We start from the raw sequence: 15,725 nt of genomic DNA on the forward strand, positions 1-15,725 counted from the left end.
TTGTAAGATATGATTTACATTCAGCCAATACAATTACAAACCACTAAATTAGGCCTATAATGTTTACTAGATCTAGATCTAAGCCTTGCCTGTTGCATATATTGCCAATCTTGCACACCAGTTAATATGTTACATCAATCTCGTATTTTTGTTGTTGTTGAACATACACTTACTTGTACGTTGTACTCTAGCACTTGTATTTGATCTACAGATGAATGATGTAATAGTGTAATTTACTTCTGTACGTCAATTCGGTTTCACTGTATTTCAGTGAGCGGCTTTAAGAAGTTAAAACTGCAAGCGCAATACACACAAACAACGTAACACTGTATCGTATTTACTTAACGTAGGGCAGTTGCGCTATATCCTAGGGGAAGGCATAATTATTAATTGATAGGTATTATAGACGAGAGGAAATTTTACGCCCCTTCACACCTGTGCCTGTGGGCGACTGCCCTCCTTGCTCCCTTCTTGCTACGCCACTGACAACAAGGTTTCATATGATATAGTTTATTAGACAACTGCTCTGACCACTTCACACAACACTATTCACACAATGAAAACAGACTTGCTATCACTGTTTGAATGTATGGAGAATATGCTTGATAAGAAAAGGGACGAGTTTCTACAACAGGGTTTTCATGTGATATAGTTCAACAGACAGCTGCTCTGACCACTTCACACAATGTTTACACAAAGGAAAAGAGGCTCATTATTATTTCTAATGGTGTGAACGCCTTTTCCTAGCTGTTGATTTGTGATTATAATTAATGATACTTGTCTTAAAACATCGGGCCTAATAGTCTTTATCTAGTTCCTTGGGATTTCCAAAAATTAGAAGAGTTTACAATAATAGTATTCCAACCATACTAAGCAAACATAGGTCTAATACTAATATAATTAGTATTATAATTAATTATACTTACTATCACTATTTTAAGGTATCCGTAGGGACAATTTAAGTTTGATGGAGGCACGGGGCTATTATATTTTTAAGATCCCCTTTTTGCACACTCATTTTCTTTCCTGTAAATTTTTCTACCTGCCATGCCCGATCCTAAACGCTCTGCTGGTAACTTACCTTGGTTATTTCAGTGTCGGTTTTTAAATGTGATAAACCAATTGTAAATCTTCTCCAACTGAATACGACTTGGTAAAACAGCCGTGTTGCTTCAAGTCCTAAGTATGCTAAACAAATGTTCCATCTACTTGGTTTTATTTCTAAACAATAATTTATTATCTCTTCGTCGTGGCCGATTCATTTTCATGTAATACTTTTCTGTCAAATTCCACACTCACTTTACTTTTTTAATATTTTATTTCTCTTTCATTCTGTTTTTATTTTACCACTTTATTTCGTCTTTCCTCTGATATTGCTCACCATTTTCTTTTAACTTCAAATATATTTTATTTAGAAACGCTTCTTTATGGATCAGCTACTGTAATCTTGGCATAACATAGAATTATCTTAAAACTGACTATACCTTAAACTGAATTAATATTAAATAATCTCAAGCTAGTCCTAACGCAAAATATTTATTTATAGTTTACCATGTGATTCCTGGTTTATTTATATATATGTTAAACTTGTTATTTTATTTTATTTTTTTCTATATACATTTAGCATTTTCCAATTATTGTTTCATTGTTGTCATATATTATATTATTTTGTCTTTTGATGGTTAAAATAATAAAATATTCTGAAATAGAACGCTACTATATAAACATTTCATAGCTGGCAGGGTTTGTTTGCCCCCGGAAGCATGGGGACTCAGATTGCTAAAATCGGATTTCAAACCTTGCATTGGTGACAGTGCAGATAATCATAGTTTAGCTGTACCTTGACAGTAAAATAAACGAACATTTGGACTATCGACAAGGAAAAATGAGTTATTATGTTTTATTTGTATGATATGACCAATATATATATATATATATATATATATATTGTTTAGTTAATCTCATTTGAGATAAGAAACCACCAATCAAGCATCACTAAATCAGCAATGATACAATAACTCTCATGGCACAGAAGTAGGGAAATCATGATGTTTTTCTATGTTTCTATTTAATCTGCACCTATTTTGAGCTTTATCCTTCTTGTACTTTCCTAATCTAAAATATTTACTTTTTCCACTTCATTCCTCGTTAAACTGACGTGTGGCTTTAATATTTTTGACAATCATGTCTCTCTAAACCAAAAATAAACATTTTTTATGCATTTTAAGTTACATTAAAGTTTGATTGCTTCCTTATTTAGTGGGGATTACGGTGTAATGGATTAGTTGCTTGGAGTTCATGTTTTGTTCACCAACACATGAAAACAAAATTCCAGTTTATGCGAAAATAGAACCTATGCTATTAAGAACATGGAGCATGATTTGCTAAGCAAATTTTCCTGGAAATGATGAAAATCCTCGTGAAATCTTAGGCTTTTCAACTTGATGCGCATTTTGAATTGGCTAAGCTTGGAAAACTCGCATGTGACAACTTGTATTCACTGAGTGACGTCTTTGATTGTGAAAGACTGAATTAGGAATTTACAATGATACATTCCATTTTCCTTTCGAAACCTCAACAGTGTTAACATTGCCTTGAATTAGTTCAGTATAGTTTGAAGCTTATACAATTTTGACGAGATTAACGTCGGCTGAACCATAAATGGTGTAAGAATAATTCACCAATCTTAGAATATTTTCAGGAATATAAAGTATTTACTGGAACATTCTAAATTATTTTGATATATGAATCGCCTGACTTCGTATAAATTAATTGCTAAGGCTGTCGTTGTTTAATTACTGAAGGGCAATAAATGTACGCCTTTCGTGAACCTGTTTGTATGTATATTTCATAATTACCTTTATTTTACCGCAAGAAGACTGTCGTTGTTTAATTACTGAAGGGCAGTAAATGTACGCCTTTCGTGAACCTGTTTGTATGTATATTTCATAATTACCTTTATTTTACCGCAAGAAGACTGTCGTTGTTTAATTACTGAAGGGCAGTAAATGTACGCCTTTCGTGAACCTGTTTGTATGTATATTTCATAATTACCTTTGTTTTACCGCAGGAAGACTGTGGTTGTTTAATTACTGAAGGGCAGTAAATGTACGCCTTTCGTGAACCTGTTTGTATGTATATTTCATAATTACCTTTATTTTACCGCAGGAAGAATGTGGTTGTTTAATTACTGAAGGGCAGTAAATGTACGCCTTTCGTGAACCTGTTTGTATTCATATATTATTGTTTCTATTTCTATGAATCACTATCTTCTCTTTAATGCTACCTTTACATTCACGCAGGAAGGATGTGACAAGGTGTACACCAGCACTTCAGATGTTCAAGTGCATGGAAATTGTCATCGAAAAGATTCGGCCATTATTCGGGAAGGTTTCCATAGGTATCGGGCCACTGAAGATTGCGGCTCTTATAACTGCCCTTTCGGTAGCCAGAGAACCACTCACTTTCACTGTAGACGTCCAGGATGTAGTTATACCTTTAAAAACAAGTCTGATATAGGTTTGTTCTCTATTATATTTTTATTCGTTCATGAACAAGTATCATAAACACATCTATGTTTCTAAAGAAATAACGAGTAGACTTAAAAATGTTATTGAAAAAAAAAAGAACAAAATAACACAGTTCACTTAATTTAAAAAAAGGGTGAATTAGTAAATGGATAGATAGATGAATAAGTAGGTGGATAGACAGATCATTAAGTAGGTGGATAGACAGATCAATAAGTAGATGGATAGATAGATCATTAAGTATATTGATAGACAGATCAATAAGTAGATGGATAGACAGATCAATAAGTAGATGGATAGATAGATCAATAAGTAGATGGATAGATAGATCAATAAGTAGATGGATAGACAGATCAATAAGTAGATGGATAGACAGATCAATAAGTAGATGGATAGACAGATCAGTAAGTATATTGATAGACAGATCAATAAGTAGATGGATAGACAGATCAATAAGTAGATGGATAGATAGATCAATAAGTAGATGGATAGATAGATAGTTAGGCCTAGCATCTGACATACCCAAATACTAAAGAGATAGATGGATTGAAATATAGAGAGATAAATTGTTTGACATCAATATACCATTTTGTGTACGGTTAGATGTTTAAAATCACCTGTATCTTTTACAGAAAAACACAAAGCTTATCACATTAAAGATGAGCAACTGATCAGAGATGGCTTTAAAAAGTTTATGAAACATGTTCACTGCACGTTCAGTAATTGTAAGTTCTCTCGGGTCTCTAACCACATCCACTGTATCAGACCAGGTATGTAACATTTTTTATACTGGTTGTATTATAAACTGATTAATCTGCTGTTGATGTGCTCAGCTTTAATCTGAAAACAATAAAATTTCTAAATAAAAAACTATAGAATTTTCGAAACAGTTTTGACCGTGGTGATAATGTCTAGTATTTTGCATGAGATAGTTAAATTATTATATTAAAAGATACAATGAAATCGTTTACGTAATTAAAATCCAAATCTTATGTGTGTTTTGTATAATACAGTAACGCAATAATTATGAATCATTTACTAGGTGTTGAAATATGTAGAAAATGATATATTTTACATTATTATACAAGTTACCCATGGAATTTTTTATCATCGATTAAACTACTGGATGACAAAGGCATAGAAATATTTTAACTATCAATATTTCTGTTTTGTAAAACACTGCTCCCAATTAGCCATTAACGTCTTTCGTAGCATTTCAGCTTCACTTTGTTTGACAGAGGTCACTGCTCAGCAAAAAGTCTGGGGGTAATAATTGAAAATCAAGTTTCGAGACCCACGGTGGGCCGAACACGGAATAGCCCATCGAGTAGCTTTGCATAACACAATATGAATATATGGCGTCGTCAGTTGTATTTCTGAGTGGTCTTCACTGTCTTCACACCTTCACTGTGCTGATGTGTACTCTTCAAACTGAAAATCCAGAAGAGCCAATTAAACGTTATTTACAAATAGATGTACATTTTATTTATTTATACACTTTTAATGCAAATGAATGTTTAGTGCTGTTCCCCTGTCCCGCTAAATTTAGTAATCACAAATTCTCAAGTTTTCTTAGTGTTCATGTTTAAAAGCGATACTTTATAGCTGATATTGTATAACAAAAACCACATTATAACCAATTACAGACTGCAGCATCGACCAGTAGCAACTTTTATTAAGATAATTATGTTGGTGTTCTCGAATGAAATTTTTTGCTGTTGTAAGGGTGAAAGTGGGATTGATTTAGATTTGTCTGTTTGTACACACACATTGCCCCTCACTCAATGCATGTAACACTGTTGTGTGTGGCATCATTATTGGCATGTAAGTATGCTGTTAAGAGATTGTATTGTTAGAAACTCCAGTTCTTAGTCCTAACATACAACTTCGTTATCTAGAGTTTTATGTTCAATATTACAATAATTTTAACCACAATTCGAGACTCTATTCCTTCTTGTATTAGTTGTAGATCTCGAAAACTTACCTCCAGGATATTTTTCGAGATTAATATAAAGTAAATGAAGAAGTAACCCAAAACCCAAGAAAGGTGTTGAAGTTAGTACGATATAGCATTTCTACTATTATACTATGTGTCTTTCAAGATATTCAAACACGTTTAAAGCTTCAAAAGCATTTCTAAAATATAAGCTAGTGATTTTCTTTAATTTTACAATCATACTCGCCGCATCAAATGTTCTTCAATATTTACTTGTTTTCACTTCTAATTATACTAAGTAGAGACGCAGAATGTCGTGAATATGCATACTTATATCGATATTGTCTGACTTTTCAGGTATTAATTTTGTACAGCATATTTTCTAAAATATTGATGGAAAAAAATAACATCATTCCTGAGGTCAATTATTCCAAGATTCTAGAACGTCTAAATTCACATATATATATATATGTTTACTCCAAAACCGTTAATATGAATTAAAAAAAATACAAAAAAAACTAACAATTCTGTAAGCAGTTATATCCATTGTGGCACGTTTCTTTCCTCATTTAGACATCATTATAGTTATGTTAGTTTCTACATTTCCAACTGAAAGGATTATTGTAATACATATTATCCTCATATTAAATGGCTCTTTTTATTTAGCTGAAATAAAGTAAACCAAACGATTATTTTCTTTTTTTTTTTTTACAGGATGCACATATGTTTTACATTCTACAGGGCAACTTTATTCACACAAAAGAAAACATGACAGAAAAGAAAGTGATCTCCTCCAAAGAAAGTTCAGTCAAGTCCAAGGCATATCCAATACTTCGGTACCCGACCAGGTTAATGTAACTTACCTATTATTATTTTACTTTATTTACAAACAGATACAGCCTCCCCTGAGTTACAGATTTTTCTCTCTATATATTTAATGTTTAGCTAGTGAAAAATAAAGACAGGAAACAGTTTATGTTTATGAACTTCTGCTAAGCGAACGTCAGCAGACGAACTACTATTCAGAGGAAGACAGAACGACTCAGCTTATAGGAATATTTTTCTAATTTCGTTTGATCTTAGAGAGGATGAATTACTACAATAACATCAAAATTTTTACATTCTACTATTGGATTCAAAACTCTGTACCTGGAGATATAACAAGATAATGTTGAGTAGGTTCTTCCCATCGTTCTATTATACCCTCCTGTTTAAGCTGTTGAGTAGACTATTTTCATCGCTCTCTTATACCCTTCTGTTTAAGCTGTTGATTACGTTCTTTCAGTCGCTGTATTATACCCTGCTGTTTAAGCTGTTGAGTAGGCTTTTACGTCGCTCTTTTATTCCCTCCTGTTTAAGCTATTCAGTAGTTTCTTTCAGTCGCTCTGTTATATCCTTCTATTTAAGCTGTTGAATAATTTTTTTGTCGCTCTGTTACACCTTTCTGATTAAGCTGTTGAGTTGGTTCTTTCAGTCGCTCTTTTATATCCTCCTATTTAACCTGTTGAGTAGGCTTTTTTCGTCGCTCTGTTATGACCCCTGTTTAAGATGTTGAGTAGTTGTTTTTTCGTCACTTTGTTATACCTTTCTGTTTAAGCTAATGAGTAGGCTTTTACGTCGCTCTTTTATGCCCTCCTGTTTGAAATGTTGAGTAGTTTATTTTAATCGTTCTGTTATACCCTCCTGTTTAAGCTGTTGAGTAGTTTCTTTCAATCTCTCTGTAATATCCCCCTGTTTAAACTGTTGAATAGTTTCTTTCAATCGCTCTGTTATATCCTCCTGTTTTTTGATTCGATGTTTTACCGTCACCCTGTTATATCATCGTGTTTAAGCTAATTGAACAACGCAAGCTAAAAAATCATTCGGCCAGTTAGCATACAGATGTAGTAGTGTACCTATCTGGTTTTATACGTCGACTGCTGTAATCATATCGTGTGATAACCCACGATGTTTCAAGAAAACGACTGAGCGAAACGTTCAGTATAAACTTGTCCAACGGTCAAGAGTCCGAGCCCAAATAACAGGCAACAAATCTGAGTGGCCGAATATTTTGAGGGAGATTATACAGTGAATTATACAATTCTTATGTATTAACGTAGATCACAATATGAAGACCATGCAATGTCTTTACAGAATTTGTAATAATTTTAATTGTCTAGCCTGCTTTACAGTATACTGCCTTTTTACTTCAACTTTAATAAATATATTTTTGCCTTGTAGATAATGTTTTCTGAGTCTGAAAAGACATGCGTGTCTCACGACATTACACGACACATAAACTGAACCTAGAAAGAGAGAAAAAAAAGGGAATTTCACAGTTTTTAAGAAACATAAACCAGTGAACGAACTAAGTTAGTCAGGATATCTTCTCGTTCACGATATGGTTCTGAACAATAGTGAATAGTAGATACTCATAACATATCATTATAAACTTTCTATAGTGCTTGGATTATTCAGTCAAGAAATTTAATTGATTCTGAAATTTTGTTTTATTTTTTCAAGCTTTTATCAGATGACATTCACTCTAACCCTGGTCTGCCCCCACCTCTCATCAGTGGGTTACATGTGACACTAACCTCCCCGTTATCAATCCAGTTCGGTCCAACTTGCAACTACCATGGACAAGTGGCAACTGCTATCGCCACCAGAAGTGAAGGACTAGAGTCGACTACTCTTACAGCCGGAAGTGAAGGAATAGTGACGACTACTCTTACAGCCGGAAGTGAAGGACTAGTGTCAACTGCTATCTCCGGCGGAAGTGCCAGCATATCTCAATCTATTCGAAATAACTGTGCCACTCAATTATCGAAGTTTGATGCAATGCTGACGGAAACCAAACTTCTAACTTCACTTAATTATGCCACTAGTTTACCCCATTCTCCATTCCACTTACCAGATAGCACCACTTTAATAAATCAAACTCAAGACGCAGTAGCTATATATCGCACACTACTAAAACAGGAAGGGGATGAGTCTTGGAAGGAGTATATAAAGTTGTAAGTGTAAAAAAAAATATTTCATGACGGAATTTTGAAATATGAGGTGGTTAAAAACATTTAGAGACACTTCCAAGAAAAATTCTAAAACATATTTTTTTCTAAACTATTACTTACGTTATTTACACTAAATCATTTATGGGTCCAGAACTTTATTACAGATTCCCTACTATAAAATTTAAGTAAAAACACCATCAGTATTGTAATCAATCCTACTAATTATGTGTTTTTTTATTGTAAATGAATTATTTTACATACTTTTTTGGTCAATTCTTTACACTGTGAGAGACGTAACAAGCAAAAACAAAATTACCCAATGCGATGCAATATGGGAACTCCAGTGATAGTTAACGGCATAAAAACAAGTCAGTAGCTGAGAGTTAATAACAATACTACCCAAATACAACCGTTGACTGTTGAGATTGCGACAACTACATTTTGCTTACGATGTACTTATCTCGACATGATACAAGGTTAGAAAGTTGTGATAGCTATAAGGGATAAAATATATGTAAATTATTTAAAATATAACGTATTGATAAATGTCAAGAAAAAAGAGCAAAATCCTTTAGATTTTGGTAACTTTCATGAAATGCTTCCTGATTTTTACTCTAAATAATAGTTCGTGTATATTGCTTGATTTTGTAATTCTTGTCGTAAGCATTTTCTCATTTGCTTTCTCATTTTCATGTTTAAACTTTGATCTTTCAAACTTTATGGGTTACCAACATTACGCCCTCTTTTAACAAACGATTTCATTATAATGTCCAGAAGTCTTATTGGATGTATTTCTGTATGGTTATAATACAATGAAGTTTGTTTTATTACAAATTTCAAATAACTGTTTTTATGGTTGAGTTCTAAAAAAATATGTGTTGAAATATAAGTGGATATATATTTTATTTCTATATCAAACTTGCCGTTTGTTCTATTACGACATATTTTTTTATGTTTAAAAGGTACACTGTAAAATAAGTAATAATGTATTTCAATATCTCGAAGCCACTAAGTGACCAAAACATAATGACGATTTCTTTAAAATATTCTTTTACTTTTTGAGATACGACTTGAACGAATGTACCATGGCCCAGTGCGATGAAGAATCTAGAGATCACTACCACTGTTTCACAGATAACTGTTGCTTGTGCTTCAGAGCTACGGAATTTAACCGTGTACAGGAACATGCAAGGTTGGTGGTTGAGTTACATACAGTTATGGCATTAATAGATAAATAAAAAAACAAAAACAAAATCTGAGCACTTTCAGAAAGTAGATCTTCCTTCTTCAGGGATGAAATAAAGAAGGCAAATTACAAGCCCACTGGTTATTAGGTTTGAAAAGCTTACAGTAATGTGTCTAAGAAAAACAGTAAAGAAGACAAAATAAAGCTTCTAACCCTTGGAAACATCTTTTATATCATTACTAATTTCTCTACATTTTCGAACAACTGTAAGGTCTGTATGCATGTATGTATGTATGTATGTATATATATATATATATGAGGGCTAAATTAATACAATATACCAACCAGTAAGTGTGACTCATTAAGAAGGCCTGTTATAATGTACTGGACGTTGCCAGATAGTATTGTTGAAGTATATATAATCTCCTATTTTCAGAAACCACGGACTTCAGGACCTAATAACAGAAATGCACTACGTGACGGCAAAACCAGGAGACGATTCGAGATGTCCACCTGGCTGCAATTTAAGCAGTGAAACACACTACCATTGCATCTGGGTATGTTTCTCAGTCTTGTTTTATCTATGCGTAGTTTACAGGAAAAAAAAAACTCTACATAGTCACCCACTAATTCAATAGACACCCACTCCACAAAGAATGCCGTTTTATATATATATATATATAAACATGGTAGAAAAAGGATATAATATTAATATTAGTTAGCGGATCTGACCTTTGCAATAATTAAATCGGGAACACGGTTACACATAGTACTTACAAGCTCTGAAATCTGGCCAACTGGAGTTGCATACTATTCTTGGCGAATACCTTGAATATGAGTGTCCTTAGAAAATGTTTATTTAAGATACTTGCATAGAACGACAACAAATTCACCAAACATTTTCAAAAGTGTTCTCATCCGGCAATTGGTCTGGCCATGGGAGAGTGGTAATATCATCTGTGATACCTAATGTTGTCGATGTACGATATTGTCTGGAGTGAGTAGTGGATTCCTTACAGATACTATACCATTATATCTCATGCTATGAAGATAACTTCTAAAGATATTGGGGAATATTTAAACTTGTCCTGAAGCGTCTTTTTGATCATTATTCACAGAATTAAAAGTCCATTCTATTGGTCTAGGGAACCTGGTCGTACTGAAACTGTTGTTTTCTGACAAAACTAAAACTGCATTGGCCAATATCCACTATTTACCGTGAATAGCGGTATTGCAAGAGACCTGGTGATTTTCTTGCTGACTTTGACCACCTTCTCTTCGTCTAACTATGCCACCTCGTGAAAATACGGTTCATTCTCTGGATCCATTCGTATGTCGTATAGCTGTTTTTTTGTTTTTGTGGTTTTTACCGAGATATGTGGATTTATATAGTGAAATTATTTGAATATTACTTCACGTAAATGATTTATTTGTATTCTCGGAGATGTGTGTATAGCAAGTATAAATATATTTATATATATTCGCCTGATTTGATTTTTATTAAAAGAAAATTAAGCATTCGAAATTTAATCCTATTAGAAATATCACTAACATTTATTTACGGATGTTTGGAAAATCTCCAAAAGTTCGTTCTACAGAGCTGATTATTAAAAGTAATCGTTTTTTTTTCTTTTTGAATAGGAGGGATGTCAAGCGGTGATCAATGGTTTAGATCAACCATTTCAAAGACTTGACCATTACAAGACTCATGAATACTCTTACAATCCGAAAATTTATAAGAATCAGTATCCAGGAAAGTGTATTTATTTATCATTTGGACAATCCACACGGAAAAGGGGGCGACCTCCCAAGAACAATCTATTGAAAGTAAGCAATTCTTAAAAAATATTCATTTTTTATACGGCGTTATCTGTTGTTAGTCTTTTCCAATAAAATTTAACCATAAATAGACTAATAGCATTTAATCGAAAAGTAGAAACATTATCAGTCATTAATTTAAATTTTCAAGTGTCTTATTGTTTCAGTTATGTATTTTTATTAAAAGCATAGAGAAAAAGGCGAGCATACAGTTAGTTCTACAAACATCAAATCATTGATGAAAGAGAGAGAGAAAGTTGATAACTAGTTCAGCCAGGCATACAAACAGAAACACACACAAAGTTATGAACATATAAACAGGTAGGTAAACATGTTAAAACACTGACAAGATTTTACTTGGAAATAACAAAATTCTTCTTTTAGAAAAAGATATTTTTTTCTATTTTGTAGTGTTCTGTTTCCTCTTCATTTTCACCAAACACCAATTTACCAATTGCCATAACAACCACTAACGAAAATTACCCAGTCCAGACTAACAATAATGACCAGTTTCATGGTGTCTTCAACGTATCACCACTGACAACCGTCGCCAATATCACTTCTATTACAACATCAAAAGCTTCGAACCAGGTGTACTCTCCATCTCAGACTTCTTCTTCTTCGCTATTAAAGACTAATACATCTCAAAGCTCAACGTCTGTGACTCCTCAGTATTCTGCTAGTGGACAATCGTCATATTCCGAAGTAGGTGTTTTTGAGCATCCATTGATACTTTAGGAAGTATGTTAATGAGCTTACCTTGTTCTAGACTAGCTGGAGTATTCGTCCATTGAACGGTTGGAATAAAAACTCGTTTGTAACAAAGGATAGGAAGTTATGCTTCTATTTATTTTCTTAACATAATAAACATTAAAAGTGCCATAAAAATACATAAAGGTTCCAATACTGAGAAGAAAGACGTACTATTTTCAAAAGTTCTAACAACAGTGGTTACATAGCTCACTATAATGCTGAGGGATATACAACAATGGTAGTTTTCTGAAATTAGATGGGGTATACCCTTTACGTTTCTGCAAAACATCAATTCACTTTGACACTCCCGCAAGGCGCCAATCTCCATATTACTAATTGTAACTTATTCCATAAGATAACAGCACTTTTTTAACGAGAACCATTTCTGTGTTTTCCAATACTTAAGTTTGTGTCTTCTCGTCTTATTGTCTTCAGGATAGAACACAAGAAATCAGAGGCATTACTCCTCTGAATCTCTTGAATAATCTTGTAAACTTTAATATTTTCGCATCTTAACGTTTTATTCTCAAGAGAAAGTAAATTAAGAGATATAAATATATTTCCATAAGACACTCCTTCCATTTTAGTAGCTCTTCTATGAGACCTTTCAGTACATCAATCTTAAATATCATCAAAACTGTATACGAATATATAACTAATTTCCTTGCCTTGTAATCAATATATCTATCAACCTCCTAAAATTCTTTTAGGTATACAATCCGTAACTAAGTACTGCCTCGGTGGATTCAGTGACTTATCTACTATTGTAACAAAATCCTATTCCTCAGTCACACTGTTGAGTGGGTTCTCATGTTTATTAAACATGCGATCAAAGTTATGTTAACCTAAATGTATTACCTTGCACATTTTATAATTAAAGACATACATTCTGTATTTGTATGATTTACTTATGAAACACAACTGGATGTATTTATAAGTAAACTCGCATTTACAATAATACAATATATTTAAACCTGTTAATGAATGGCAGAAGCTTTCTATTTCTTTCTTGTTTAGTCAGTAAATCACTCATATATCTCGTAATATATTTCCAATGCAGTTTCACTGTTTCTTTTTTTTCAGAATCTATGTGAATTTGTTGCCTACAACAGAAACAGTCCTTGCCCAGACCATCTTTGTTTGTACTATGGTCAACATCACTTCCACTGCGTCCACCCTCGCTGTTATTTCGTCACCAACTGTAGCAATGCCCTATTTCTACACTCCACGGATTTCCACGTCAACTTTGATATTCTGGAAGATTTTCTTTTCTTTGACAGAAATGTGGACTGCCGTTTATCAAGTTGTCCTAGCAATAAGTTCACTCGTCATTTTCATTGTGCTCGGCCCGGCTGCTTCTATTCTTTCGTTCGTTACAGTAGCATGAGTAAGCACGATGAGAAACATAGAGAGTTGATCATCCCGAGCTCAAGTGAGGATAAACAGAATGGACAGAAAGTGAAGCCTGAGCTGGAGTTGGCTTGTAATTCTAACCCTGAAAACGTCAATATTATAACTAGTAGTGAAAGTTTCGCTAAAACAGCAGACACTTTTACAAACAAAACTACTGTTGTCAAAGCAAGAGGTACATATTATCCTTTGTCAGCGTTTTATGAACAAAACCAAAACTCGAAGGCAAGCATCGCGGGTTTACCTGTTTTACCAGTGAGCAATACCAGCTATCAAGATGTGGACACCTCGCAAAGTTCATGTACTGAACAACTATCTACTCAACCGGCAGGACACCCAGCAACATGTACGGAACGGAAAAACGTCTTGCTTGCCAGTAATTGTGGTTATCCATTCTGTCAGAATAAGAAGGAACATTTTCACTGTGGTATGTGTAATCAAGTAAGTAACATTCATGATGCTAGAAAAATACGTAGGTTCAAGAAGTCTTGATAGAAATGAATAAAAATCCTATAACCCGAGCGCTTTTGCCCCTGAAGAAGAAAGGTCCACCTTTCGAAAGCGCTCGGGTTTTAGGGTTTTTATTCATTTCTATCAAGTAAGTAGCATAATGTCCTGTGCTATACGTTTTCTTCTTATCCAGTTTTCCATTGAATAAAACCAAGTATGTGATATTCAACATCTAGTCTTGTCGTATACGCCACTAAAATATATTTTCTCTGCTTTATTGTTTTCAGACTTTCTTCTTTACTTCTGACGTAAAGACACACATCTGTGAGCATCTTAGCGGTTTCATCGCGGTACTTTCTTCACGCGACGTGGAAGACCCGGTCGAACAAGATGATAGTAGTGGTGACAACCTGAAGAAGTATCGAATAGAAGGTTGTTTTAACAATGATCAACGAGCCACGGAGGAAACCCGCATATCACAACAAGGCTGTGTTGAACAAAGCAGTCAGTTAATGTTGTCTGGTGTAGTCTCGAAGGATTTAATACCAGTAAACGTAAGTCTGACGGGGAAAGCAATAACAGTTTCCAAAGAGAACTTGCTAAATAGCATGAAACGGTGTGCAGTAAGTAGTTTTGAGGGATACACAGTAGCGAAAAAAGTGAGGTCTCAAAGTTTACATGTCCTAAAGGACGATCCAGTGCCTGAAGGGTATGTTAGGTATCGGTTCAACGAGAACTGTGGTTTTTCTTTCTGTGGCTACAGAGAGCACCAGACTCATTTTCATTGTCTCCGTAAAGACTGTGGATACAGTTTCTGTGACAAGACCCGTTTTGTTCAGCATACAGCTCGTCATGAACGGCTAGACACACTCATGGGCAGTGACTTCCGACAGTTCCGAGTGAATATCAACTGTGGATATCCGGACTGCTCTTATATGAACACCTCAGGTACAATAACCAGCAGGTATGCCCATTTCCACTGTCTTAAGTGTGAGTTCATGTGTTCCGATACAAACAAACTAGTAGCGCATCGCAGGCAGCATGCTAAGCTGGATAATATCAATGCTGCTGGTTTCCGGAAGTTCACTTCATCGCAACAGTGTAACTTTGAAGGATGTACGTACAACCAAAAACAGACTCACTATCATTGCTTGAAATGTCACTGTGCAGTTGTCGGGCTGTCGCAAATTTCATCGCATGGAAATCGCCACATAATCAATGATCTTGAATGAAACATCAAATAATTCATCAGTTTTATTCTTTACAAAATATATTTCAAAACCTGTAGAAAAAACAAAACCACAAATTATGCTGTGCCACCATCTTGTATAATTATCTCACTAAAGTCTGGTGTTTATGGTTTCTACTCTTTACAAATGAAGTTTTACTGACGCACAGCGAGTTCTGGTTCTTTGTATCGTTGTGTCTCGCGTACGAGTGCTAAAACGATAAGATGGATCTGTGTAGCAAAAATAAAATAAAACTTTCACACGCATAAATTCCAAACCTAAATACATAAAGAAAGTTGTCCTGTTACCCATCTATGCATGGTACTACAACGTAAAAACCTAGATAGATAAAGACGTTTGTTATGTTACCCACCTATTCATGATACTACAGTGTAAAAACCTAGATAGATAAAGACGTTTGTT

At 34.1% G+C, this 15,725-nt stretch overlaps 1 protein-coding gene across 1 annotated transcript in view; it reads left to right on the forward strand.

Moving 5' to 3' along the window:
• LOC106459504 (zinc finger protein castor homolog 1-like) overlaps positions 1-15,305 on the forward strand; it is a gene marked incomplete at its 5' end in the record, with an annotated part of 29,959 nt that extends 14,654 nt beyond the window's left edge. The window contains 10 exons of the mRNA XM_022386003.1: positions 3,303-3,519; positions 4,160-4,297; positions 6,178-6,311; positions 7,966-8,459; positions 9,520-9,648; positions 10,079-10,199; positions 11,284-11,469; positions 11,872-12,165; positions 13,297-14,064; positions 14,361-15,305. Coding sequence (XP_022241711.1) covers positions 3,303-3,519; positions 4,160-4,297; positions 6,178-6,311; positions 7,966-8,459; positions 9,520-9,648; positions 10,079-10,199; positions 11,284-11,469; positions 11,872-12,165; positions 13,297-14,064; positions 14,361-15,305 — 3,426 coding nt within the window. The remainder of the gene's footprint in view (positions 1-3,302; positions 3,520-4,159; positions 4,298-6,177; positions 6,312-7,965; positions 8,460-9,519; positions 9,649-10,078; positions 10,200-11,283; positions 11,470-11,871; positions 12,166-13,296; positions 14,065-14,360) is intronic.
• Positions 15,306-15,725: the final 420 nt, after the last annotated feature.

Source organism: Limulus polyphemus, unplaced genomic scaffold (genome assembly GCF_000517525.1).
Source record: "Limulus polyphemus unplaced genomic scaffold, Limulus_polyphemus-2.1.2 Scaffold619, whole genome shotgun sequence".
Taxonomy (NCBI): domain Eukaryota; kingdom Metazoa; phylum Arthropoda; class Merostomata; order Xiphosura; family Limulidae; genus Limulus; species Limulus polyphemus.